The sequence below is a fragment of the Myotis daubentonii genome, chromosome 14 (genome assembly GCF_963259705.1).
Source record: "Myotis daubentonii chromosome 14, mMyoDau2.1, whole genome shotgun sequence".
Classification (NCBI taxonomy): domain Eukaryota; kingdom Metazoa; phylum Chordata; class Mammalia; order Chiroptera; family Vespertilionidae; genus Myotis; species Myotis daubentonii.
In genome coordinates this window covers 56,887,602-56,914,176 of record NC_081853.1, presented here as the reverse complement: position 1 = coordinate 56,914,176, position 26,575 = coordinate 56,887,602, and the positions used below count along the sequence as shown (strand labels likewise).

The window sequence follows — 26,575 nt, the reverse complement described above, 5'->3', positions numbered from 1 at the left end:
CCTACTGGGGAATGAAGCCCATAACCCAGGCATGTGCCCTGACCGGGACCCAACCCTGACCTCCTAGTTCATAGGTTGATGTCCAACCACTGAGCCACATCGGACGGGCAGAAATGTCTATTTCTATATATAAAAGCCTAATATGCTAAGTGTCCAATCATTTGACAGGTTGACCGGTCGCTATGATGCCCACTGACCACCAGAGGGCAGACACTCTGACTGGTAGGTTAGCTTGCTGCTGGGGTCCGGCCGACTGGGACTGGGTGAAACAGCAGGACATGTCCTGGAGCCCTCCCGCAGTCGCTCCCCGGCTGGCCAACCTCCCTCGGACACACCCAGGCCAAGGGACCCCACCGGTGCACGAATCCATGCACTGGGCCTCTAGGCTTTAATAATAGCGTTGAATAGTTTGTCACATTGGAAATACCTAAATGGGTAAGTTTTTAACCCTTTGGATAGGAATCTACCTGGGTGTGGTGCCTTAGTCTGGGTGGAATTTCAATAGCCTTCTTTGGTTTCCTGTTTTCTAGATTCGTCTGGTCTCTGCTTCCTATGGGGTACTGGGGTGCTGAAACCCAAATCAGGGGCAGACAGGACATGCTAAGTCTGAGAAGACACTAGAACTGCCTGGAGATAACTGCCGTGGTCCCTCCCGCTCCCCCGGGGGCTGAGATACCGTTGTCATCAGCCTGGCGATGAACGACAGGAAAGGAGCCCAGGGAAGGCCACTGCCACCGGCAGGTCATGTGGGCAGCTTTCCACTCCCCGGGGAGGCACCGGTCTATTCCCGCAGATCCCAGATCCCTGGGGGGAGGGCTGGACCGGGAGGAGACGAGCCCCGTGCCCAGTAAAGTTGGGGTGATGTGGGGAAGGTACTGGGCTGTCAGTCACACCTGGGAACAGGTCACTGGCCAGAGTGGGCGAGGGCCCGGGAACTCGGGACACTTGACAAAGAAACCACGCTCTTGGCTTCGCATGTGTTCTGGGCCCCCTCGGTGTGTGGCGCTGGACTCCTGGCTCGCCCGGCTCCCTCGCTCTCCTGGCCTTGGGCCACATGGACCCCACACACTGGGCCAATGGGCTGTACCTGGCCTGATGCTGAACTGGACCGGCTGCAGCCTGGAACGGACACTAGACACTGGCTTTGCGTCCGGCTCTATGAAACCCCGGCTGCACTTCCGCGATGAACGGGGCTTCCGAGGCCCAGAGGTGTGATTCCACGCAAATGAAAACATCACTCCTCTCCAGGCAGCGTAAGGACCCAGCACCCAGTGGGAAGCGGGTACCGCCCGTGTCCCTGCCAGCAGTCGGTCACGAGAAGGACATGCATGGGCCTGCCTGGAGGGGAGCCCCGGTGTGGGGGGCACTCGAGTGCGTCACCTGCTCGCGGAGCCCTGGGACAGCTCTGTCGCGAGGGAAGCAGGCAGGGCTTGCTTCTGAGGAAGACACGACAGGAGGGCAGGTGTCCTAATCCTCGTGTCATAATGCAATTGTGAGCTCATCGCTCTCTCCCTCGTAGGACACCCACCAGGCTAGGGGAGCAGAGACATCAAGGCCAGCGAACCATCTAAAGACCGCGATGTCGGTTCAATTTTGTGTAAGAGACACAGCCAGGTCTCCTCGGCTGGCCCGGGGTGGGCGGGAACCGCCCTGGACTTCAGAGATCTTGGGAAAAGAGGGGATGTTGAGGCAGCGGGAGGCCCTAGAGAGAAGCCGCATCTAACTCATCCATGCATGTCTCCCGTTTAATTTTGAGGTCAGAAAGACGGCCATCTGATTTTAATTAAGGTCAAGAACAGGGAAGAGATTCATTATGTGATATTACAAGGAGAGGAGCCCCCGCCCCCGCGCCCGGTGCGTAAATCTCCTGTGATTCAGAAAAGCACGCGCCTCTGATCTCAGGCGCTGGCTCCTCCCCTCCATGCCCTGCTCAGCCTGGGCTGTGGGCCTGACTGTGACGTGAAGAGTGAACGGCCAGCCCGGCCGGCGGGGCTCGGGGGTTGAGCATCGGCCTGTGAACCAGGAGGTCCTGGTTCAATTCCCGATCAGGGCACATGGCCGGTTGCAGGCTCGATCCCCAGTGTGGGGCGTATAGAAGGCAGCCGATCCATGATTCTCTCTCATCATTGATGTTTCTATCTCTTTCTCCCTCTCTCTCCCTCTCTGGAATCAATAAAAATATATGAGAGAGACAGGAGAGAGAGAGAGAGAGAGAGAGAGAGAGAGAGAGAGGCCCTTGCAGCAAGTCCCGGGAGCTGGTGGCAGGGGCTTCCTGAGGTGTCTTTGGTCTCTGCCTAGCGAGGAAGAACGAGAGCGGCCAGGAAGATCCAGGCCTGGTGGCGGGGCCTGCTGGTGCGCCGGGCGCTGCTGCACGCCGCGCTGCGGGCCTGGGTCATCCAGCGCTGGTGGCGGCAGACGCTGCAGCAGCGGCTGCACAGGAGGCGGCGGGAGGCGCTGGTGAGCTACGCCATCCGGGAGCGGGCGGTGGTCAAGCTCCAGTCTTTGGTCCGCATGTGGCGCGTCCACTGGCGATACTGCCAGGTGCTCAACGCCATCTACGTCATCCGTGGCCACTGGCAGAGCCACCACTGCCAGACCTGCGCACTCCTCCGGGGACACTGCGTGGTCACGGCCACCCACCTGCAGTTCCACATCGAGATCACCACCCCCTGAGGCCGCGGGGCAGGGGCACGGGGCCTCTGTCCCCAGTAAAGGTCTGACCTGATGTACTGTCGCGTGGTCACCCCCAGGGAATAGAAAGGTTAGGACGCGGGCCTGCCGCCGCCTCTCCTTCCCGGGAAAACCACTCCCGTGAGGTTCCCCGCTGCCTCCCGTGAGGCCCCGGCTCTGAACCAACAATGAGCGGGTGCTGCTGACCCGGTTATCAAACAGAAACCGTGGTCCGGGTCTACGCCGACACATGACAGAGCCAGGCCCTAGCCCCCGTCCCCCGCCAGGATATGAGGGACACCCCTCCTGTAGACTGTGGGGTCCTCTGCCCAGAAGAATGGGCTCCGGGCCCCTCTGTCAGCCTGGCGCCGGGACACGCCGACAAGGTCTCTCTGGCCAGAACCGGGGGAAACGCCAACACCTGGCTGACTCCTGGGAGCAGGTGACAGCCGCAGGGGAGGGCAGGCGCTGGCCTCTGTGGGGCAGGGCACTGGGCATGCTGACGGGCAGGTGGGAACCTGGGCACTCGTAGGAAACGAGTTCGAGGCCCTTCATCTGCACCCACAATCCTCACCCGGAGGCCGAGCAGCAGGCGGATTCCTCCGTATTCCCCAAACCCCTGCCTGTCTCCATTCCTGCTGATCTCACCCTCAGCCAAGGTGTCCCTCCCCGTCTCCCAGCTCCTATGTCTGACGACCCTTTGGATGCTCCCCGGCCACCCGCCGCTGGTCACCGTGACAGGCTGCTCCGTGGAGCGCTGTGATGTCGGCCTCTGTGCTGTCCTAGCTGCAGCCGCCAGTCACGCGTGACTGTAAATGTGCCTGCTGCTGCCCGAGCCGGCTTGGCTCAGTGGACGGAGCGTCAGCCTGGGGACTGAAGGGTCCCAGGTTCAATTCCCGGTCAAGGACACCTATCTCGGTTGCAGGCTCCACCCCAGCCCCGGTCAGGGCATGTGCAGGAGGCAGCCAGTCAATGTGTGTCTCTCACATGATGTGTCTCTCTCTCTGTCTCTCCTCCTCCCACGCTCTCTAAAAAAAAAATCAATGGGAAAATATTCTCGGGTGAGGATTAACAGCAGCAACATGTGCCTAGCAGTGCAGCTAAGGGACTGAATTTTTTAAATTTTGTTTCATTTAAATTAAGTTTCAATAGCTACTAACCATTCCATCGGGCGGCGTAGCGCTAGACCTCACCATTACCAACCCTTTCCTCTTGCCCAGACGGCTTTTCCTAGAGTTGCATTCTCGGATTCCTTTCTTTTCTCTTTCCTGTTTACCTTTCAAATACTCCCAACAGAATGGAAAATGGTACAGATGCCACGGAAATTGGCAGAGCAGTTCCTCAAAAAATTAAAAGTAGGATTATACGGCCTGGCCGACATGGCTCCGTGGTTGAGCATATTAACCTGTGCACCAGGAGGTCACAGTTCAACTCCTGGTCAGGGCACATGCCCGGGTTGTGAGCTTGGTTCCCCAGTAGGGGGCGTGCAGGAGGCAGCCGATCCATGACTCTCACTCACTGATGTTTCTATCTCCCTCTTCTCCCATCTTCTCTGGAATCAATAAAAATACATTGTGAGAGAAATTGAATTATCTGGCCCAGCCATCCCACTTGTGGGTACATACCCACGAGGATCTAATGCAGGGCGGACAGAGTGTGGGCCCTGCCCCGAGCGGAGAGGAGCCAGCCCGAGGGAGGAAGGGATGCGGACACAGACCACGGCAGGGTGAGCCTCGAGGACACTGTGCCAAGGGAAAGCAGTCGGTCACAGAAGGACACACTCTGCAGGGTTCCACTCGTGTGAGGCATTTGATCACTGAATTTCGCAGGTAGGAAAGGCAGCTGGCAGCTCCCAGGGGCTGGGAGTGGGGAGGGTGGAGAATGCTCCCTAGAGTTTCAGTTCTGCAAGACGAATAACGTTCTGGAGATGGATGTCTGATCATTTCAATAACAAAGTGAATATAACCAATGCCAGTGAGCTGTCTACTTAAAATGGTAAATGTTGCCCTAACCGGTTTGGCTCAGTGGATGGAGCGTCGGCCTGCGGACTGAAGGTTCCCAGGTTCGATTCTGGTCAAGGGCATGTACCTTGGTTGCGGGCACATCCCCAGTGGGGGGGTGTGCAGGAGGCAGCTGATGGATGTTTCTCTCTCATCGATGTTTCTAACTCTCTATCCCTTTCCCTTCCTCTCTGTAAAAAATCAATAAAATATATATTTTTAAAAAATGGTAAATGTTGTGTGGCTCAGGGGTTGAGCGTCGACGTATGAGCCAGGAGGTCACGGTTCCATTTCGGGTCAGGGCACATGCCTGGGTTGCAGGCTCAATCCCCAGTGCAGGGAGTGTGCAGGAGGCAGCCGATCAGTGATTCTCGTCATTGATGTTTCTATCTCTCTCTTCCTCTCCCTTCCTCTCACTCTAAAAATCAACTTTAAAAAAAAAACACATTTAAAAAAATGGTAAATGTTATGTATATTTTACCACAATTTTAAAAGAGTATATTTTAAAAGATGATACAGGTTGTAAAATGACTGACCATACCATTTATCCAGACCCCATGGGGAAGGGGTGTCCCTGGTTGGCCGACTTGGCGCAGCCCCAACGCTCCTGCCCAGGGCAGACATTGCTAATCCATCCCTGGCCCTGCTCCTCCAGCCCCAGGGGCTCAACCCTCCTCCACACAGGACCCTGCCCCCCAGAACCCCGGCCGCCGCCTGGGAGCTGATTTAGGAGACGCCCGAATTTGCCGCCATTAGCCCGACGACCTCCTTGAAACGGATCTGACAGAGCCGGGGACCCGGGAATTACAGATCTGACGTGTCCTTTATTGGGAGAGGGATGGACTGACGTATTTTGTAAACCTGCGAACCCAAAGAGATTTCGAGGTGCAGGTTCAGTTGCTTTTCTTTCATGTCGTAATTGCCCCGAATGCAGCCCCGGGTGTGGCAGCTGTGCCAGCGCCAGTACAGCTGGATGATGCGGGCGGCGTGCAGGACGCGGCAGTAGCGGAGGCGGACGAGCCACATGCGGGCCCAGGACTGCAGCCGGACGGCCGCCCACTCCCTCCGCGAGTACTCGTTGAGCACCGCCCAGCGCCCCTCCTCGTGCCGACGGGCCAGTGCCCGCCGCCACCAGCGCTGGATGATGCAGGCGCTGAGCGCGGCGTGCAGCAGCGCCCGGCGCACCAGGGCGCCCCGCCACCAGGCCTGGATGGACACGGCCGCCGCCTGAGCTGCCGCGTCCTCGGGTGTCTCTGCCTGAGGCGCCGGCATGATCTTCCGCCTCCTGGCTGGTTCTGAGGAAGCTTGTGCGGAGGAAAAACACGGGACACTTAGGAAACTCGCGTTTCCGCCCTCAGGGGCGCCAGGGAGGCGCCCGATCCTCTAGCAACAGACACCCCTGCCCCGGCTGGTGTGGCTCAGTGGACAGAGCATCAGCCTGTGGACTGGAGGGTCTCAAGTTCGATTCTGGCCAAGGGCACAGGCCCCGACTGGGGGCTCAATCCCCAGTGGGGGGTGTGCAGGAGGCAGCCGATCAATGATTCTCTCCCTCTCCCTTCCTCTCTGAAATAAAAATTTTTAAAAAGAGCTTAAACCCTAGTAAAGACATCAGTACAAAGTTCCACGTGCACACATGTCACACATGCACACATCACACATATCACACATGCACACGCGTGCACACATGCACACATCACACCTGCACGTGTGTGCACACGTCACACGCACACACATGCACACACACGCTCCAGCCCCAGTCTTCCTGCACATTGGCCTTTGCATTCCCCACACACAGTCCCCGCCTTGTAGCTCCCAACCCCGTGGGCTCTGGGTTCACACGCTTTGGCCCCCTCCCCGGCACAAGCACACACCTTGGCCAGACCCTCATGGCTCAGCCTGAGGAGGAGACGGCGGGGGGGGGGGGGGGAGGACAGCCAGTCCCCGTTCACCCCGGCTCTGGGCACGGGGACCATGCACCCGCCAGCCTGGCACACCCTGGGTTTATGCCTCCCGTCCTGGTGTCATGTTGAGAAGTGCCCTTGCACTGGCTGGCGTCTCTCGACAACACGACATGGGCATCCACCTTTGGGTCACTCCACCGGGCCGCGAGGGCCAGACATGTCACAAGTCGAAGCTCTCCCCAACCCAGTCGAGTCTGAGCCCCGCGGAAGGAGGTGGAGTCCCTTCTCCTAGCTCTTGCCCCTTCTAGCTCTGTTCCAGCACTGTGATCTCAGCATGATCTCCGATGGGAGGTCATGATGAAATGCGGAAGGTTTGCTAACTTCCTGTAACCAGCGTCTAGAGCAGTGGTTCTCAACCTTCCTAAGGCCGCGACCCTTTAGTACAGTTCCTCATGTTGTGGTGACCCCCAATTTCATTGTTACAAATTGAACATAATTAAAGCATAGTGATTAATCACAAAAACAATATGTAATTATATATGTGTTTCCCGATGGTCTTAGGCAACCCCTGTGAAAGGGTCGTCCACCCCTCAAAGGGGTCGCGACCCACAGGTTGAGAACCGCTGGTCTAGAGAGAAAACCATGGGAAAAAGTAAAAGTGCCCTCCCCCCCCCCCCGACTGGGTGCCAAGTCAACCCCACTCTCAGCTTCCTGCCTGTCCTAGGACCTCACACCTGGGGAGAATCTCCCCTGCCCCCCCCCCCCAGCGGAACTCTGGGCAGTGCACGTCCTCGGAGAAAGCCTGGGTGGATCTGAACGCAATTCACAAAACCTTAAACGCTGGCTCGGGACTTGGGCTAGATGGTCAGATGGCCTCAGATCTGCACTGAATTACCCATGGTCAGGGGCTAGATGTTCCCATCCCTCTTGGGTCCGTGCTTCTCCAGCCACAGCTCTGGGGGCAGGAGAGATAAGGGAGGAGAGCCATGACGTCACAAGGGTGCCTGTGACTCAGCACCAGGACCTTGCCCAGCAGCAGAGCCGCCGGAGGAAAACCTAGGACACCTGTCCTTTCTCTCCTGGCACAGTGGCCGGACACTGACCCAGAGACACAAAAGTACATCATGATACGCACTAAAGCCTGGCCGGTATCCACTCAACGAATTTAATTCATTTAAGGGACGATATCCTATATAATAAAACCCTAATATGCAAATCGACCGAACTACAGAATGACCGGTCGCTATGACACACACTGACCACCAGGGGGCAGACACTCAATGCAGGAGGTTTGTTTGAAGAGGAGGGGGAAAGGGAACTTTCTACTAATTATCCCTGGGTTGTAAACCAGCAGGGAGGAGGGTATGTATGTAAGAATGTAGCCTTGAGAGTAGCTTATGTTGTCTTTCAGTTTGAACAGAGGGGCTGTTTGAACCAGAGGAGCTAACAATCTTGGGGTTTAATTGCCAGGTGCTTCTCATATATTGCGAAAGGCCACAGTAAAAAAAAAAAAAAAAGAAGAAGAAGAAAAATAGAAAAAGGCCTTTCTTCCACTCTAAGAAGACCCATATCAGTCACCCAGAGTCTAGTCCAGTGATGGCGAACCTTTTGAGCTCGGCGTGTCAGCATTTTGAAAAACCCTAACTTAACTCTGGTGCCGTGTCACATATAGAAATTTTTTGATATTTGCAACCATAGTAAAACAAATATTTATATTTTTGATATTTACTTTATATATTTAAATGCCATTTAACAAAGAAAAATCAACCAAAAAAATGAGTTCGCGTGTCACCTCTGACACGCGTGTCATAGATTCGCCATCACTGGTCTAGTCCCTAGTTCTAATGTCCTTGGCAAGATCAAGGGAGTAATGACATCCCTGCACTTCACAGGTGAGGAAAATGAAGTGCAGAGATCTTACCTGGCTCACCCTGGTCTCCCAGCAGATCAGCCACGGAGCCGACACTTGGTCCCAGCGCTGCCTCACTCAGAGACTCAGTTCTGAACATGGACCCCAGCATCAACATGCTTTTCCCATACTTCTGAGTCTCATTGTTTCTAGAAGAAGAAGAAAAATCCAAGAAACCGCCATCCTGCATCTTTAAAAATCAGCTAAGCAAAAGCTGCCAGACTGCAGAAAGGACACCTGGCATCGTGGGACTGGAGTGATGCATCTGTAAGCCAAGGAACTCCAAAGACGCCAAAAGCCTCGCCAGGAGCCGGAAGGAAGCAAAGATCGTCCCCCTCCGGTTTCAGAGGGAACACGGCCCTGCCAGCGCATCGATTCTGGACTCCTGGTCTCTAGAGAGGTGAGACAACCAATGTCTGCTGCTCTGAGCCACGCATGGGTGGCACTCGGTTACGGCAGCCCTGGCAAAGGCGTGCAGGAGAAAACGAAGGCCAGGCTGCCCCCTGCCCCCGCCCCCGGGCCCGAACTGGGAATGATTCTGAACGAGCCCTCGCAGCTGCCACGCGTTCTGTAGGATTGGCTGGGGTCAGTGTGCAGGTGTTACAGGTCAGCTTCGTTCCTCGCCCACTATTGTACTCCTCACTGTAATGGGGCGACCCAGGGAGACGACCACCCGGGACTCAGATCAAGATTTAGGAGCCTTTATTGTGCTGGCCAGCGACTACAGTTACAGCACCCTGCCGTAGCAAGGGCTGAACTGCGGTGCCGACTACAGGAGTTACATTTTATTATTAAATTCTGTGCAGGCCCAGAGAAAAATGTTTCTTTCAAATTCTGGGCCCCCAATATGGAGGAAACTCTCTTTATTTATACTTTTTCCAGTCCTTTGTCTCCCAAATTTGGAATGAGACTTCCAGGCCTTCTGAGAAAGAAGGCCCGCGTGCTGGGAAGGGGCCATGACACCATATCTCAAGGCCTGGCGACTGTCTGGGTGTCAGCACTGACAGCTCTGTCTGGGGCATGGCTTACGGACTCTCTGGAATGGGTGTAGTCTTATTTTCCTTATCATTTAAGACAGAAGCCATACTATCAGGGTTAAAATTTCAAACAGCAGTTTTTATATAAGATGGATACTTCACTCACTTCCTTACGAGAGCACAGGCCAACTCCCATCTCAGAGTGGGTCTTAGGGATCCCGGCACAAGACGAGTTGGCCCATCGAACGCCCCAGTCTGCCGTCGGTTGCACACAGCAAAGCACCCCGTGTTTGGCGGGCCACACGCACTGCTAGGCTGTGACTTATTCTCCCTGGCCAGGGCCTACCCATCCTGCAAAACTAGAAACGGGGGGGGGGGGGGGGGGGGGACGTGGGCCTTGCACGTCGCACTGAAGACAAAGGCCGGCGCCGTGCATGGCGCAGGCACTCGCTGCGCTAACACTACGGCGCCAGACCTCTCTCCACCCACAGGGTCCTGGCTCCCCAGAGAGCGCTGAGTGTGAAACGTGGCCGTGCTCCACGTTGACTCTCATCCCAGTGACTGTCTTCCCGAAAATAAAAGACGGGTGAGTCTGCCAGCAGCTTCCCAACTGCTCCTTCGTTCGCCGGGCGAGAGGAGATGTTGACGAGTGGCGAGTTAATTAAATCATGTTTAATTGTAGCCACTGGAAGAGAAAAAACCTGTGTCCGGAGAAAATAAACTTAACACCATTAGCCTTTCCGTGAGCGAGCTGTGCCAAGAGTTGAAGACACTGGGAATAAAATCAATAGTCAATTAAAGGCGAGCCAGATGGTTTCGAGTGGGTTTCCTTGGCTCTTAACGAGCCGGCAGATGTCGCCAATACCGCTCTGCTGTTGCTCGTCCAAGGGGGCGGCTGCCAACTTGGAAGTGACGGGAGGACCCAGGCTCTGTGAGCGTCTGCATGAAACCAAGGCAAGTGTTTGTGGGAGACGCTGAGAAAACACCAACTCACTACACCCTGAAGTGGAATCTGCGAAGATGTGATAAAACTGATGGTGAAAAGATGTGTGGAGCTTAAAAAAAAAAAAAAAAAAAAAAAAAAAAGGCTGAGTTGGACAAACGTTATGAAAATATGAAGTGCTTAAAGCTTATGAGGCCTGGCCGGCGTGGCTCAGTGCTTGAGCGTCGGCCTGTGAACCAGGAGGTCACGGTTCGATTCTCATTCAGGGCACAGGCCCGGGTTTGCGGGCTCCATCCCCAGTGGGGGGCGTGCAGGAGGCAGCCGATCCATGATTCTCTCATTATTGATGTTTCTCTCTCTCCCTCTCCCTTCCTCTCTGAAATCAATAAACATAATTTTTTAATAAAAAGCTTATGGGTATTCATTGTATCAGCCACCCGTGTTCCCAGGAAGCCGACCCGTAGCCATTCGCCACTGCTACGAGGTCCCCTTCAACTACCCCAGGCACGTCTCCTCCCACACAAGAGGGCGCAGCCAGAAGCCACCCTGGAGAGGACCTCCCTTCACCACTGCCTCTTGGGCCTCCCTGGAGGGAGGCTCCACTCAGCTGCTGCCTGCTGGGGTGGCACGCCCATCCTAAGCTCAACAATCCACACATCGGGCTCCGGCGTGTTCCTCTGTCTGCTGCTGCCAAGGGGCCCCGTAAGCCCACGGTCTGAGCGGAGACGGGGTGGTGGGGAACAGCGGTGAGCTCAGGGAGGCCTGCCATTCAGACTCAAAGGGTCCGGGGGGCCTGGGAATGCAAGTTTTGGGGGGCCATCAACCCAGGGGATCCCAGCCCACGTGTCAGACTTCCGTTCTTTCTCCTGCCCGGATCTGGGCCCAGCACCCTACCTTGGTGGAGAGTTGAACCTTCGCAAGAGGTTGGCCACGTGTCCTGGCCTGGCCCTCGGCTTTCTCTGCCCTCGGCTTTCCGGGTAGATGAGAGCGTCTCTATAGGCTCAGAGGAGGCCGCTGCTTTTGCACTTAGAGTGTAATTGCCTTTAGATGCGCTCTGAGCCTTCTGTTATCTCGCTTAGAGCTTCAGTGGACCTAGAAGTAGCCATCCGACCCTCACAGTTAATTCCCTGTAACTTTAAATGCCTACTGTGCACCCTAGCCCGTGTGGCTGGGCCAGAGCGTTGTCCTGTGCACCAAAGAGTTGTGGGTTCAATTCCTGATCAGGGCACATGCCCAGGGTGTGGTGCCATCCCATCAGCGTGTGTACCAGAGGCAACTGATAGATGTTTCTCCCTCCCCTCCCCTCCCCTCCCCTCCCCTCCCCTCCCTCTCTCTCTCAAATAGACAAAAACATCCTCGGCACTGGCCGGTATACTCAGTGGTTAGAGCCTTCACACCTGAGGGTCTCAGGTTCGATTCCTAGTCAAGGGCACATACCTGGGTTGCACATGTGGGAGGACACCAACTGATGCCTCTCTCACATTGGTGTTTCTCTCTCTCTCCCCTCCCTTCTACTCTCTAAAAATCAATGGAAAAATACACCCTCACTCCTTGGGTGAGGATTAACAACGGCAAAAACTAAACACATGTCCTTGGGAAGGATTTTTAAAAAGAAATACACATCTTTGAATAGAAAACTCCTGTCTGTAGGAGTTTCAGACGGGCACCTGTCCTCCGCGCTTCTGTCAGTGACCGTGCGCCGGCTCATTCTCCGGACGCGTTTTCTGTCACAGTTCACCTCCCAGAAACACTTGGGAGAAGCCTGATGGAAACCGAATTCACAAAGACGCCGTCCTCGCCCGCACCCTGGGTGACAGTTGAGGTGGCGCAGCGCTCAGCGCTTCAGTGCCTTTTCCCTCCGGCGTGGAGGCGCCCATTCCCACCCCCCCCCCCCCCCCCGCAACACAGGGCCGAGAAGGCGGCGGTGCTTGGTGGACGGCCCCCTTAAACGCTGATCGCATCAGTCGTGGGGCCCCGCGGCGACCTGCTCGCAGCCCCATCTGGCTCACCTTGGGGGGCCGCCCGTGCACGCTCGGAAGGCTCCCCTTCTCCGCTCCGCTCTCCCTTCCCGGGAACCGCACTCAACCGTGACGGGAACTTCTGGGTCTGTGCTCCGTTCTTTTATTTACTTAAAAAAATTATTTTCAACATTTTTATTTTTAGAGAGAGGCAAAGAGAAACATAGCTGATCGGCTGCCTCCTGCACGCCCCCTACTGGGATCAAGCCCGCGACTGGGCATGTGCCCTGAGCGGGATGGAGCGGCGCCCTGTGGGCACGGGGTGATGCCACCCAGACCAGGGCTTTATCTGCTATTTGAAACCTTTTCCTTCCTCTGCCCTTTCGCGCTGCCCCCAGGAGGGCTCCTCGTGCGCACTTCCCACTCGCGAGCCAGCACATGGCTACCTCCATCCTGCCCATCCTGCCCATTGACGACCACGACCACGACCAAAACCACGACCACGACCACGGTGAGTTTAGCGCGGCTCCTCTCCGAGCCAGAGATGCTTTGTTAATGGAGTTTGCTCGGCGCCACCCAAACACCTCCCCACCCCGAGAAGACCAGTTTCATGTCTGTAAAGGGCTGTCCGGGGCGCTCATGGCTGCCATGTTTCTTGTGTTGAATTGAGGGGCTCTTTCATGTCCTGGTTTCCTCCAAAGCTTGTGATCCGTAGTTGGGTGCTCACCCCCCACCTCTCTGTCTCTGTCTCTCTCTCTCTCTCTTTCTCTCTCTCTCTCTCTCTCTCTCTCTCTCTCTCTCTATATATATATATATATATATATATATATTTTTTTTTTTTATTGATTTCAGAGAGGGAGAGGGGAAGATAGAAACATCAATGATGAGAATCATTGATCGGCTGCCTCCTGCACACCCCCTACTGGGGATCGAGCCTGCCACCCGGGCATGTGCCCTTGATGAAATTGAACCCAGGACCCTTCAGTCCACAGGTGATGCTCTATCCACTGAGCCACACTGCCTAGGGCTTGTTGCTGTTTTTTTTTTTAATTGAAATCTCAGTGTCCACACATCCTTTCCTTCATTTTCCTCTCTCTCCTTCCTGAACAACTCCGTCTGGCAGGCATTGGGCTGGACAGGGTGTCCTAGGTGTACCTGGGGGTGGGGGTTAAGAGCCACCATGGCCTGGAGCAGGTGTGGATGCCAAGGGGGTGAGGAAGGTGTTGACATCGAGATGTGCCCCACAGGGGCCCTGGCAGAGAGGAGTCCACACAGGGGCCTGTGGGCACCGAGGGTCAGAACCAGGCTTGTGAGGGTTCCCGGGCGCCGTGGTAACCGGTATCGCACCGGGGTGGGGCGGGGCGGAGGGACCCTCAGTGGCAAAGTCAGGACTTGGGCCCAGCAAGAGTTTCCCGGAGGCCACCTGGCAATTCCCATCAGCCACGTCGGTGAGTGGAGCCTTCACACGGGACAGCGGCCACAGGAGGGGGTGATGGCCCGGCCAGGGGCTCAGGCAGGGAGGGGCAGTGCCCGCACAGGACAGAGGCAGCCGTGGGAGGTGGGGACAGACAGGGGAGATCAAATCCAAAGATGGATTCGGGGGAGTGGGAGGCAATGTTACGGACAAGTTCTGTGCCGGATATGTGACGAGAACACTTGGTGACGCCTGGGTTTTAGACGGGGCTGGAGGCACCAGGGTGATGACGGATAGGAAGGTGGGCGGACCTGGGCCCCTGTCTGTTCCCCGATGTTCCCCGAGGGCCGGGACAGGCAGCGCCCCCACCATGATGCACCGGGTGTGCTCGTTATGCAGCGGCCCCCACCCAGGAACGCCGTCTGTCCCCGGCTGCCAGTGTTCAAGGTTTGTGGTGCGACTGTCCTTGCCCTGATGCTGACAGACATTAGGTGGTACCCGGCCCGTTCCCACGGGAGCTGCTTTCAAGGGCGCAGCCTGGAGGTGGTAGTGCGGCGTTGAGACCCCTGGACGGCGGGTGTGATGGGCCCAGTAAGGCCTCTGTTCACTCTTCAGATCCCGGTGGGCGGGGGCAGAGATCGCCCGTCTTGGTCCCCAGGACCAGCCTCGTGTGTGAGCTCCCTGCTGGCTGACCTGCGCCCAGGAGCCGGGAGCCGCCGGCCTCTTCCTTCGGGGTCTCCCCACCTGTGAGTACCGGGGCCGTTTACGAGCCACAGGAGCCTGGATCCCAGAGTTTGGGGTGGGTGGGCTCCTGTCAATCACGGGGGCGGGAGACCAAGCAGACCTGGGTGGGCAAATCCCTGGCAAACGGGCTGCCATTGCCGTTACCACCCTCCACCCTCGAGGCTTCCGCGACCCACAGCCTCGGGCGTCGCTCTCTGCAGACCCAACACCGATGCTCCGAGTTGGCCGAGTCGGCCGGCGTGGCAGACCTGTGCCCCCAACTCGCCCCCCAATCCCAGCCTCTGCTCAGTCCGGCAGGGGCTCCAAGTCCTCCTCCGAGCGGGCGGAGGAGACGCCGAGCGCCCGCCGCCCGCCCTGCCCTCCGGAGCTGGCCCGACACACAGGCGGACGGACGTCACTGCTTTACTGGGAGGGGAATACACTCCGACACGATGCAGGGCTCGGAGCCCAGCACGATCTCCAGCTCCAGGTGCAGCTGGTTGGCCGTGACGCGGTAGTGGCCCTTAATGAAGCCCCGCGAGCCGCAGGGGCGGCACCGCCAATGGCCCTGGATGATGCGGGCGGCGTGGAGCAGGCGGCAGTAGCGCAGGCGGATGCGCCACATGCGGACCCAGGCCTGCAGCCTGACCGCGGCCCACTCCTTCCGCGTGAAGGCCTCCAGCACCGCCCGCCGCCGCGCCTCCAGCGCCCGCGTGCGGACCTGCTTCCACCAGCGCTGGATGGTCAGGGCTCCGAGGGCCGCGAACAGCAGCGACCGGCGCACCAGGATGCCCCGCCACCAGGCCTGGATCTTCACCACTTCCGGGTCGCGAGGGGGGGGCCTACTTTTGTGTTGTAAGATCTTGCAAGAAAAAAAAAAAGAGGCCGTTCAGAGTGTGCCGCCCCCCCCCCGCCCCCCCCCCCGGCCCCACTTCAGATCCGGGGGTTTGCCACGAAGGGACCCGGACTCCCTCTCAGGAATCACCCCTCCTCCCCGGCCTCAGACACACTGGGCAGGGCCCTGACTGGAACCAGAGGCCAAGCCGGTGTCCTGTCTGTGTCCCTCCCTGGCTGACCGCTGAGCCTCCGAGTTCCCATCCATAAAATGGGATCACATCGGCCCTGGCGGCCAGTTTCATGTGCTCTGGGAGGCCAGCCAGGGGCAAGAGCACCATGAGCTGTCGGTCAAAGGGTGACCGTGTTTACCTGCCCCGGATCCATGACCCCTCCCCCAGGCCCCACCCGCCTCCTGGAGAAGGGGCATCTTTTGCTAGTTCGGCCTTTTCGTCTTTCGCCCCAACTCCAGTCCACAGCATGCTCCTCCCCTGCATGCCACAGTATTAAGTTTCCTCCGGCCCTGGCCAGTGGGCTCAGTGGTTAGAGCGTTGGCTTGTGCACCAAAGGGTCACAGGTTCGATTCCCGGTTAAGGGCACATACCTGGGTTGGGGATTTGCTCCCTACCCCGTTCAGGGCAGGTGCTAGAAGCAAACAATGATCTCTCTCTCTCTCTCTCTCTCTTCCTCCCTCCCTCCCCCCTCCTGTCCTCCCTTGCACACTCTCCGAAAAGCAATGGGAACAGTATCCTCAGGTGAAGATTAACCAAAAGGAAGTTTCCTCCACACCAGGCCACGGCCGCGAGTTTGACATGCTTGCAGCTCCACCGCCCATCTCTCCTCGTCCTCACTTCCCCACTTTAATCTTAACGAACAGGCAAACATACATGCACAAGCTCGCAGCCCTTCCCAGGGCCCCTTCTCCTGTGCGGGCCACTCCATTCCGCAGACCCAGCCCCGCCCCCCAGCCCTGTGTCTGGGGGAGTCATACTTTTTTGGGTCCTTCATTAGCATTATCCACTTTCTTTGCCTCAACTGTATTCGCATTGTTCGCCTGAAAAAGAAATGGGGGAAGAGGACAGACGAGGAGTTGGTTCCTGTCCTTAGCTCTGGGCCGCGAAGACACCAGCCACCGGCCCTAGGAGACAGGCCGGACCCGGTCAGGGCACCTACCTCCGCCTTGGCCTCTAGGGCCCGCGGTGCTGGGGGCGAGCCCGTTGGCTCCCCCTGCGGCCGAGGCTCTTCGGGGCGTTCGTCAGTGTTCTCAGGCTGGTCCATCTCCTGCTATCAGCAGTTGGGGGGATGGAGAGATTCTCCCTTCAGTATCCCACAGTCCTCAGCTTCCGGGGCTCCCAGCGTATTCAGGTGTCAGGGTGCCCCCTCATCCTGTGGGGACACCCCTAAAAAGCCTGCATCTGTCTCTTACCATTGGTCCCACATGGGTTGGGTGTAGATGGTTCAAATCCCCTCAGGTCTGTTACTCTAGCCACGGCATGGGGAAAGAGTGGGCGGGGGGGGGAGCTATGATGTCATAAGGGCAGCTATGACTCAGGAACCAGATGGCTCCCAATCGCTGAGCCTGCTCCGAGGAAAAGACAAAGGTCTCTCCATTCTTTTCTGCTGGAAGTGGCCAAAGCCCAGACACCAGAAGCACTGGCCCACTGACGTCAAGGTGTGAAAGATGACCCTCCCCAACTGGTAAACTGGGGATTGGCCTAACAGTTTACAGTCCATCCACACTCTAGAATACTATGTAGCTGTTAGAAAACAATGAATTTGATCTATATGTCCTGATGTGGAAGTATATCCAAGATGCATTTTTATAAAAAATATATTTTTATTGATTTCACAGAGGAGGGAGAGGGAGAGAGAAACATTAATTATGAGAATCATTGACCGGCTGCCTCCTGCACACCCCCTACTGAGGATGTAGCCCACAACCCGGGCATGTGCCCTGACCAGGAATCGAACCGTGACCCCCTGGTTCATAGGTCAATACTCAAGCACTGAGCCACAGCCGGGCTCAAGATGCATTTCTAAGTGAAAAAAGTTGAAGATCAGTATGACCCCATTTAAGTAAATAAAACCATCAAGATACATAATTACCATGAACCAGGAGGTCACGGTTCAATTCCAGGTCAGGGCACATGCCCGGGTTGTGGGCTCGATCCCCAGCAGGGGGGTGTGCAGGAGGCAGCTGATTGATGATTCTCTCTCATCATTGATATTTCTATCTCTCTCCCCCTCTCTTTTGCTCTCTCTGAAATCAGTAAAAAGTATTTTTTTTAAGTTGCATTACATTTAGGGGAAGAAAAATTAACATGACAGATAAAATAAAAAGCACCCCCAAAATTGAAAGACACAGGGCAATAAACAAAAATCTATTTCTACACATCAACAAAAAGTTGGCAAATTCTTGATATAGAAGTGCAAGGTTAAAGATTTACATCATCTGATTTCAAGACAATGGTTTACTGTCTTGAAAAACTATCAAGTTACAGTAATCAAGACAACGTGGTTTTAGTGTGTAAGGAGAGACAAACAGGTCAATGAAACAATGGAGAAGCCAGAAACAGACTCACATTTACAGTCCATTGATTTTTTTTAATGTACCCAGATAATTCCATGCAGAAAGGAAATGCATTTTTCAATGGGGAAAAAATTTGACCCTTATCTAATATCATAGATCAAAAAAAAAAAATTAATTCAAGATCTACCACAGGCCTAAGCAAACACTGAAGCAAAAACTACAAAGCTTGCCGAAGCCGGTTTGGCTCAGTGGATAGAGCGTCGGCCTGCGGACTGAAAGGTCCCAGGTTCGATTCCGGTCAAGGGCATGTACCTGGGTTGCGGGCAGATCCCCAGTAGGAGATGTGCAGGAGGCAGCTGATCAATGTTTCTCTCTCATCGATGTTTCTAACTCTCTATCTCTCTCCCTTCCTCTCTGTAAAAACTCAATAAAATACATATAAAAATTAAAAAAACAAAAAAACAAAAAACAAAAAAAACTACAAAGCTCACAGAAGAAAAGCCGTGGGAATCCCTTTGTGACCCTGAAGTCAACGAAGGCAGGATAGAGCACAAGCTCTGAAACACTGACAGGCTGGCTTTGTCCAAATTAAAGCTGCTCAAGCCGAAGCCGGTGTGGCTCAGTGGATAGAGCGTCAGCCTACGGACTGAGGGGTCCCGGGTTCGGTTCCAGTCAAGGGTATATACCTGGGTTGCAGGCACATCCCTAGTAGATGTGCAGAAGGCAGCTGATCGATGTTTCTCTCTCGTCAATGTTTCTAACTCTCTGTCTCCCTTCCTCTCTGTAAAAAATCAATAAGATGTATTTTTTTTTAAAAAAAAAACTGCTCATCAAGACGGCACTCTTCCAAAGCCACAAACTTAGGAGGACTTCAGCACACAGATCTGACAAAGGACTCACAACCAGAATACAAGACGTTCTACAACACAATAAAGACACGCAACCCAATAAAAATGGTCAAAAGGCTTAAACCCACACTTCATAAAAGATCTTCAAATGGCCACGAAACACATGAATAGTTGCTCAACACCCTTACTTATTAGGGAAAGGCAACAGTGAGACCACGGTGCGTTAACGCAAGGTACCCATTAACGATGGCAAAACATAAAGGAAAAACATGGGAACCGACTGCTGACAAGAAGAAACCACCAGTTTGGAAGTCAGAGTGGCTGTTTCTGATAACAGGAAGCGCGTGCCCTCGCCCACTGCGGGACTCAGCCCCTCCCACGTATCGTTTACTCGGGAGACTGCGCGTGTGTGTTCAGGCTGGTACAGGAGCATTAGAACGCCCGCCGCATTATAATCATAAAAGCCAAATACTGGAACGAGTCGAATGTCTACAGAGTGGGTTTTTAGTACACTCATAAGATGACGTATTAACAATAAAAAGCAAAGAACTAGTTAATGACACATGCATTGACATGGATATATCTTTTTTTTCCAACTCCAGTTTACATTCAGTATTATTTTGTATTAGCTTCAGGTGCGGCCTGGGTGTATCTTACAGTCGTCATGTTGAGCAAAGAAAGCCAAACCAAAACACAAAGCACTGTTTAATGCCATTTATATGAAGTTTTAAAACAGGCAAAACGGATATATAGTGATGGAAACCAAGCAGTGCTTGCCTCTGAGAGCTGAGATTCATTAGGAAGAGGCACGAAGGAGCTTTCTGGGAAGATGGAAATGTTCTGTATGCTGATGAGGTGTAGATTATGGGACACATCCATTTGCAGAACTCATTTAACTGCCCATTTAAAAAATTTTCATTCGACAATACATAAATTATACCTTGATTTTTTTTTTAGATGAAGTTGAAATAAAAACATTTAAAAAATTAAGAACCCAGCCAGTATGGCTCAGTGGTTGAGTCAACCCATGAACCAGGAGGTCACATCTATTCCCAGTCAGGGCACATGACGGGGTTGCAGGCTTGATCCCCAGCTTTGGGCATGCAGAAGGCAGCCGATCAATGATTCTCTCTCATCACTGATGTTTCTTTCTCTCCCTTCTCTGAAATCAATAAAAATATATTTAAAGAAAAAGGAAAAGTAAGTATGAGCCCAACTCCAGCAAGGCAGCCTCAGCTGACCACGGCGCAGGATGGAGGCCGCAGGAGAAATGATACCACTTCAACGCCAAGGGCATGCACTTCCCAGCTTTCATCACTCCCTGGGGGTGTGCCAATGGGAAATGCTCCACATGTTAGGGGCATCTCAGTGTTGCTGGCATCACTCAGGAGGTAAGTTTGTCATCAGTGAGCTCATTCTGAGGCAGAACATGGGGAGTAAATCCCATCAGCATCCCCTAAACCCCACCCCACCCTGGGTTAAGGGATCCCTAACACTCCTTCTCGTCCCCCTCAAGGGGATGAGGGGACATCAGTGCACCTCCAGCTGCCTGGCCACCTGCCCGCCCACCCCACCCCACGCAGGAGCGCATCCTCCAGCGGGTGCAATCAGGGGCCTGCGCCAACATTCCTGACACACCCACCGCAGGGTCATGGCCGGCCGGCTCCTGGAGGGCACCCAGCCTCACTGCCCCGTCCCAGGCAGCACATGCAGTCGCCCTCCCCAGGGTGGTCTGGCCTGAGGGGGCAGGTCAGCCTGACTTCACTTCACTCAGACCCACCGCCTGCCCCTGAGGTCACTGAGGGTGCCAGTCCGGGACCAGGAGTGCGGAGGGCTCCGTCCACAAGTTCCTGGCGGAGGGCAGGCAGCGCCCCAGCCGGCAGAGCAGACAGACTGCGGAGCGTGGCCCTCCCCAGGCCCTGCCACCCCTCCCCCCCAGGCAAGAGGCACAGGAGACAAGGCCCAAAAGAGAAGACTTTTAATACAAGAGGGCAGGGCGGGTGGGAAGGACTTAAATAGGGCACGGGCGTCAGGAGCCTGCGGCCGTGGGCCTGGGGGCCCTCCGCAAGGGGATGATGCACACGGAGTTCCGAGCCTCTTTGATCCGCCACCATCGGCCCAGCCTGCGGGGCGAGGGAGAAGCTGAGGCCGCTGCAGCCCCCAGGCCCACCCCAGGTCCCACCCAGCCGCCAGCCAGTGCCCTTACCCCCGCCCCCTCCAGGGTGCCTCCTACCTGTGCTCCTGCCCCACCCCGGCCACCAGGAAGTCCCCGGCGCTGGAGAACTTGAGGCTATTGATGAAGCCCACCTGGGAAAGGGGGTGACGGCAGAGGGATGAGCGCACCCCCACAGCCGCGGCCGCACATCAGGGTCGAGGCTTGGCCTTAGCTGACCTGCCTTCCACCCCTGCTCCGCCTCCTCCCGCCCCCAAACCAGCCCGTCACCCCTGGGCCAGGGCCTCGGCCTCCACACGAGCTTTGTGAGGACTAAGGAGACAGTGTACGCCAAGCGCGTCAGTGTCCCCGAGGGCCAGGCCCCTGGCTGTGGGGCCTGGAGACCCCATCGCCATCACCCTTGACCCAAGCTCTGCACTTCACCAGACGTCACTGACAGACCTGCCACTCTTCCCGCGGTCACCCAAGTGGGCGCCCCAGCTCAGCATCAACCTGGCACTGCCACAGAGAGCCCATCACAGGGAGCCCATCACACCTGTGCCCGTGGGCTCCCTGCCTCGTACCCAGCACCCAGGGGGGAGGGAGAGGAAGGAGCAGGGAGGGTTCTGCCGGGCCCCGGGCTAGGAGAGGAGGCTCCCTCCTGGTAGAAAGACAGTCCAGGGACCTTGGGGTGCGGCCAAGATGGCCGGGCACTCAGGCCCACTCACCAGGGGGATGTCGCAGAGAGGGTCGAGCTGCCGGAAGCCTTCGCCGCACCGCCAGAGCCGCACGCAGGCGCTGTGGGAGCCTGGGGGGGAGGGCGACAGTGAGCACCGCACCAGCCGGGGCCCCTCTGCCGCAGGGCACTCACCACCCAGGACGCTCACCGGTGGCCACGAGGTCTGTGTTGAGCAGGGCGGCCACTGACGACACCCAGAAGGGCTGCTCCAGGCCCGGCTCGCCCCGCAGCCCGTGGGCGTCCCGCTGCAGGGCCAGCGGCCGTTTCTTGGAGAGGCCCCACAAGGCCAGGGAGCTGGGGACAGGGAGCACAGTGAGGGCCAGGCAGGCAGGCAGGGCACACGGGCCGGGACGCAGCAGGTCGTCTGCATCTGTGCAACCTGTTACAACTGCTGCCAGGCAGGGGCCCCGGGGCTGGGCCGTGGGGGAGGCACCTCTTACCCATCGTCGGCGCCCGACACCATGTGCTCCTCGTTGATGAGCTGAATGTTGTCAATGGAGCCCCTAAGAAAGAAGCAGTGAGGGGTGCCCCCTACATGCGCAGCCGCCCCCGTGCCCGCTGTCCCCGCAGCCTTACTGGTGGCCGTAGAAGACGAGCTGGGACTCCTCGGGGATCTTCCACACGCGCACGGTGCCGTCCCGGCCGCCCGCCGTCACGCAGCACTCCCTGCTCAGAGCGTCCAGCGCAGCCACAGCATCCTGGTGCCCGAAGCTGGAGGGGCACAGAGCCTGGGTCACCCACGATCGCGCACGCACACGCACACGCGCACCCTCCCCACGCGCACTCACAGCGTCTCCACGTAGGAGTTCTCCGCCACGTTCCACACCTTCACCGAGCGGTCGTGGGACGTGCTGTAGAGCTGGTGGGTGCCTCGGCGGAACGCCAGCCCCTGGGGGGCACGGAGAGAGGGCAGGGCTGCAGGCGGCAGAGGGCACAGGGAGCCAGCTCCTCGGGAGCGGTGCCACCCTATCTGCAGGCGGCAGCCGCTCACCTGCCCTCACCTGCCCTGGCAGCGGCAGTCTTCCCAGAGGCCTCCCTGCTCCCGGGGCAGCTCCACCCAGCTCCCGGCTCTCTCCCGTCATGACTGACGACGCCACTCACTGCACCAACGTGCAGGCTCCCGGCTCCCTGAGCCTCAGCCACCCCATCCCCAGCCCGGCCGCCCGGCGCTCCCTGAAGGTCCCGCACGGAGGCCCACTCCTCACCGACACGGCGTCCCGGTGCCCCGTGAAGGTGTACAGGTGCCTGCAGCTCGGGGCCTCCCAGATGAGGATGAGCTTGCTGCGGTCGCCCGAGGCCTGTGGGGAGGAGGACAGTGGCCACAGGCGCCCGTGTGCCCAGACCTCTCACCACCCCAGGGCCCACCGGCCTTACCAGGTACTTGCCGTCGGAGGAGATGGCCATGCAGAGCACGTGGCTGCTGTGGCCGGGGGGCTGGCCCTCCGCGCCCTTCTTGGCACGTGGGATCACGTGAAGCTTCCGTCCACTCTCCACGCTCCCTGCGCGGGGGAGAGAGACGGCGGGGATAGGCGAGAGGCCTGGTGCCACCCCCTCCAGGGCAGCGTGGGGCCCTGGACAAGCCCTGGCCTCAGGTCAGATCTGGCTCAGCCACTGAGAGAGAGGTCACCGCAGTTTCCTCGTCTGTGAAGTGGGGACAATAACCCTAAAGGGCAGCCACGCAGCCCCGGAGGAGGGAGGGACGTGCTTTGGGACGGACGTTCTCCTGCTCCTGTGGGCGGAGGAGGCCGGACCCAGGAGGCCAGGGACAGGGCCCTCTGGTCCAGGCCCAGCAGCACAGACCCCCGACTCCTCCCGCTGCTCCCCATCTCCATAACGGTGACGGGGCGCTCAGGAGCCCCTCCTGGGCAGAAGCTGCCACAGTCACCCAGAGACTTCTGGGGACAAACCTGCTTCCAGAAGCTTCCCCATCAGGCCTTAGGTCGTCCTGATTCCTCCTTCCTCCCAGACCAGCCCCCGCAGATGGTCCCTGGGGCTGCACCCACCAGGCACTCACTCACACTTAATGATGGTGCAGTCTTTGGCGGCGGAGAAGATGGCCAAGTCGTCAGGGGTGATAACCAAGCATGTGATGGAGAGCTGGTGGCCCCGTAAGACTCGAATGTCGGCCGGGGCTGGGGCCTGGATCTGGGCAGGCAGGACTGGGTCATTGCGACTGAGGGGAGGAAAGCACCCCCACCCTACACACTCCCATCTACACGCACGCACGCACACACGCACGCACGCACACAAACACACCACCCTTCCCCATCTCCCGCCCAGAAGGAAACCAGACCCAGGGCTGCAAGCCCACCATGTCCCTGAGCAAAGACCCCGCAGCCTGAGTCCCCAGTTGGGTCATCTGCCCACCAACCCAGGCGGGACCCCCAATTCCCTCCCATCTTACACCCATGTGCCCCGCCCACTCACCTCCTTCGCCACCGACTTCTGCAGCCTGCCCCTCTGCTCGAGCTGCAGGGAGAGGACTGGGTGAGGCCCCCGAGCCAGACCAGCCCACGCCTTCCTCCCACCAGTGGGCCTCCACACGCACCACGTCCTCCTTCAGGCGCCCCGCCACCTGGTCCTCCTCAAACTCGCGGGCCTCGGCCTTCTCGTCCTCTGTGCCGGGCAGAACAGACCAGTAAACCAGGGCCAGACCCGCTTGGCTTTCCCTTCCGATCCCCACCCACCACCTCAGTCCCGGGTCCCAACACGGGGGCCCTGTCCCCCGGGAAGTCCAGGCTGCCTCGGGCACAGGGGAGCCATGGCCAGTGGTTCCTCCTGCCCACCCCCTGCCTTCACTTACCAGATCTGTCTACCCCTCCCCCCCCCCCGGTCACCCATGAGACCAGCCTCCCACAGGGCAGCCCACAGGGCACTGTGTCAGTCACCCATCGGGGAGGAGCTGCAGAGGCCCCCCCCTCACCTGCCCGCTCTGGGCTCACCTTGCTGCCGGAGCTGCTCAAGGTAGACCTTGGCCAGGCGCAGCTTCTTCTCCTGCGCGGTCTCCTCCAGCTCCTCCTGCTCCTCCTCCTCTGTCCTCCTGGGAGCGAGGCTGAGGGCGGGGGCTGGGTTAGAGGGGGCTCACCCCACTCAGCTGGCACTAGGACCGCCTGCTCCCCCTGCCCGTCACTGCTCCCATCCCCTGCCAGCGCATGGGCAGTGCTTACACCAGCAGAAAACAAGGTGACTTAGCAAGGGCCCACCCAGCGCCTGACAGCGTGAAAACAGACCGCAGCCCAGAGGCCACTGTGACTCCCTCATCCCTGCAGGGAACAGGAAGGCTCTACAGGCCCCTGAGAAAAGCAGGTCACGAATGAAGGGTCAGGAGCCAAAATGGCTTCAGACGTCTCGACAGCAACCCTGACAGCAGGCAGACACGTTCCGCACACAAAATCCTGCAGAAAAATGCTAAGCCCTGGAATTCCACGCATTACACCAGCGATGACGAGTGACGACAGTGTCCCACGTCCAAAGCGCCACAGAATTGGTCCTTTCCCCTTCTTTTAAGGATGGGGACCCAACCCGGCGAGCAGGCAGCTCAGAGCAACCGCCGACCACCCCAGCCGGGGGGGGGGGGGGGGGGGGAGCAGCCAGCCCGACCCGCGGCCAGGCCCTGCAGCAGACAGGTGGGGCCTGTCACCACCTCCCTGCCACGGCGTCCACCTGAGGACCGGATGGCACTGAAGCTTCGTGGTCTTGGCTCGCCCTCGTGCTGCTGCAGCTCCGCTCCCCCTCATGCCCGCCCCTGACTTCAAGCAAGACAAGCCCTCCTGACTCGCTCCTGGGAGCTGGACGAAGGTCACGGGACTCAGAAGCAGAAAACCCGGGACAGCCCCTCCCCCCGATCACACACTGGCACATATCCAGTCCCTGGCGGGTCCCCCAGCTGGTTCCCGGGACTCATTCATGACCTTGCCCGTGACTTTCCCAGGAAGGAACTTGGAAACCCTCAAGGCCAGACCATGCTCCTTAGTACACAGCCAGGGTCAGAACTTCTACTCAGTTTACCCAGACTCATCAATCCATGCTCACACGCAGCAGACAGGACGCAAACGAAAATGAAGGGAAGCACACGCTGTCTGATCCCGCCTATGGGCCATTCCGGAAAAGGCAAGACTCCAGGGGCAGTGGCTGGGGCGGGAGGAGAACTGACCCGGGAGCTGGGGGATTCTGGCGCGAGAGGAAACCCTGCCGTATCTTCACAACTCACAGAACTATCCACGAAGCAAGGTGAACGGCACTGCCGCAAATCATACCCGAGCGAGAAGACAAAAACGAAGAAAGAGGAGCCCGGCCGGCGGGGCTCTGGGGCTGAGCATCCACCCAGGAACCAGGAGGTCACGGTTCGATTCCCGGTCAGGGCACAAGCCTGGGTTGTGGGCTCCAACCCCAGTGTGGGGTGTGCAGGAGGCAGCCGATCCATGATTCTCTCTCATCACTGGTGTTTCTATCTCTCCCTCCCTCTCCCTTCTTCTCTGAAGTCAATAAAAATATTTTTTTTTAAAGGAGGAGGAGGAAAGAAGGAAGAAACCAAATAAATTCCTAGCTCCAGTCAGGAATGGCAGCTGGGACTTCTAAGTTTCTGCAAATGGTCTCGCTGTTAACCTGAGTGGTGGGTGCAGAGGTGCACCGTGTCCTCGTCACTGTAGCACTGCATTGCATTGCACTGCATTAACGCTTCTGTGTCTAACACGTTTCACATTTTTATTGTTGTTGTTAGTCCTCACCCGAGGATACTATTTCCTTTGATTTTCAGACAGAGTGGGAGGGAGGGAGAGAGAAAGAGACAAACATCATCCATTGGTTGCCACCCACAGGCACCCGGACCAGGGCCTGGGATCCAACCTGCAACCCAGGTACTTGCCCCTGACCAGGAATCGAACCTGCGACCCTCCCATCCACAGGCCAACGCTCCAATCACTGAGCAAACCAGCCAGGGTCCACGACACATTTTAAAGGTATTTCAGTGTTTAGTAA

At 57.3% G+C, this 26,575-nt stretch overlaps 4 protein-coding genes across 4 annotated transcripts; 1 reads left to right on the top strand and 3 right to left on the bottom strand.

The window, feature by feature from the left end:
* Nucleotides 1–1,579: 1,579 nt before the first annotated feature.
* On the top strand, nucleotides 1,580–2,673 carry LOC132215183 (IQ domain-containing protein F2-like). The gene is made up of 3 exons (XM_059662938.1): nucleotides 1,580–1,597; nucleotides 1,762–1,854; nucleotides 2,299–2,673. The coding sequence occupies exons 1-3, from the start codon at nucleotides 1,580–1,582 to the stop codon at nucleotides 2,671–2,673; spliced, it is 486 nt and encodes a 161-aa protein (XP_059518921.1).
* Nucleotides 2,674–5,474: 2,801 nt separating this feature from the next.
* Nucleotides 5,475–5,970, bottom strand: LOC132215485 (IQ domain-containing protein F5-like). The gene has a single exon (XM_059663756.1). The coding sequence runs from the start codon at nucleotides 5,940–5,942 to the stop codon at nucleotides 5,475–5,477; it is 468 nt and encodes a 155-aa protein (XP_059519739.1). The 5' UTR covers nucleotides 5,943–5,970.
* Nucleotides 5,971–14,763: 8,793 nt separating this feature from the next.
* Nucleotides 14,764–18,088, bottom strand: LOC132215804 (IQ domain-containing protein F1-like). The gene is made up of 3 exons (XM_059664618.1): nucleotides 16,503–18,088; nucleotides 16,321–16,383; nucleotides 14,764–15,357 (listed from the first exon to the last, which is right to left on the bottom strand). The coding sequence occupies exons 1-3, from the start codon at nucleotides 16,605–16,607 to the stop codon at nucleotides 14,911–14,913; spliced, it is 615 nt and encodes a 204-aa protein (XP_059520601.1). The 5' UTR covers nucleotides 16,608–18,088; the 3' UTR covers nucleotides 14,764–14,910.
* A 2,580-nt stretch (nucleotides 18,089–20,668) lies between these two features.
* On the bottom strand, nucleotides 20,669–26,270 carry RRP9 (ribosomal RNA processing 9, U3 small nucleolar RNA binding protein). Its single transcript, XM_059663755.1, has 14 exons — nucleotides 26,204–26,270; nucleotides 24,541–24,678; nucleotides 24,147–24,214; nucleotides 24,026–24,067; nucleotides 23,617–23,743; nucleotides 22,973–23,097; nucleotides 22,804–22,896; nucleotides 22,387–22,487; nucleotides 22,175–22,309; nucleotides 22,039–22,101; nucleotides 21,747–21,892; nucleotides 21,588–21,667; nucleotides 20,941–21,014; nucleotides 20,669–20,830 (listed from the first exon to the last, which is right to left on the bottom strand). Exons 1-14 carry the CDS (start codon nucleotides 26,268–26,270, stop codon nucleotides 20,737–20,739), a joined length of 1,353 nt encoding a protein of 450 aa, XP_059519738.1. The 3' UTR covers nucleotides 20,669–20,736.
* Between the last annotated feature and the right edge of the window lie 305 nt (nucleotides 26,271–26,575).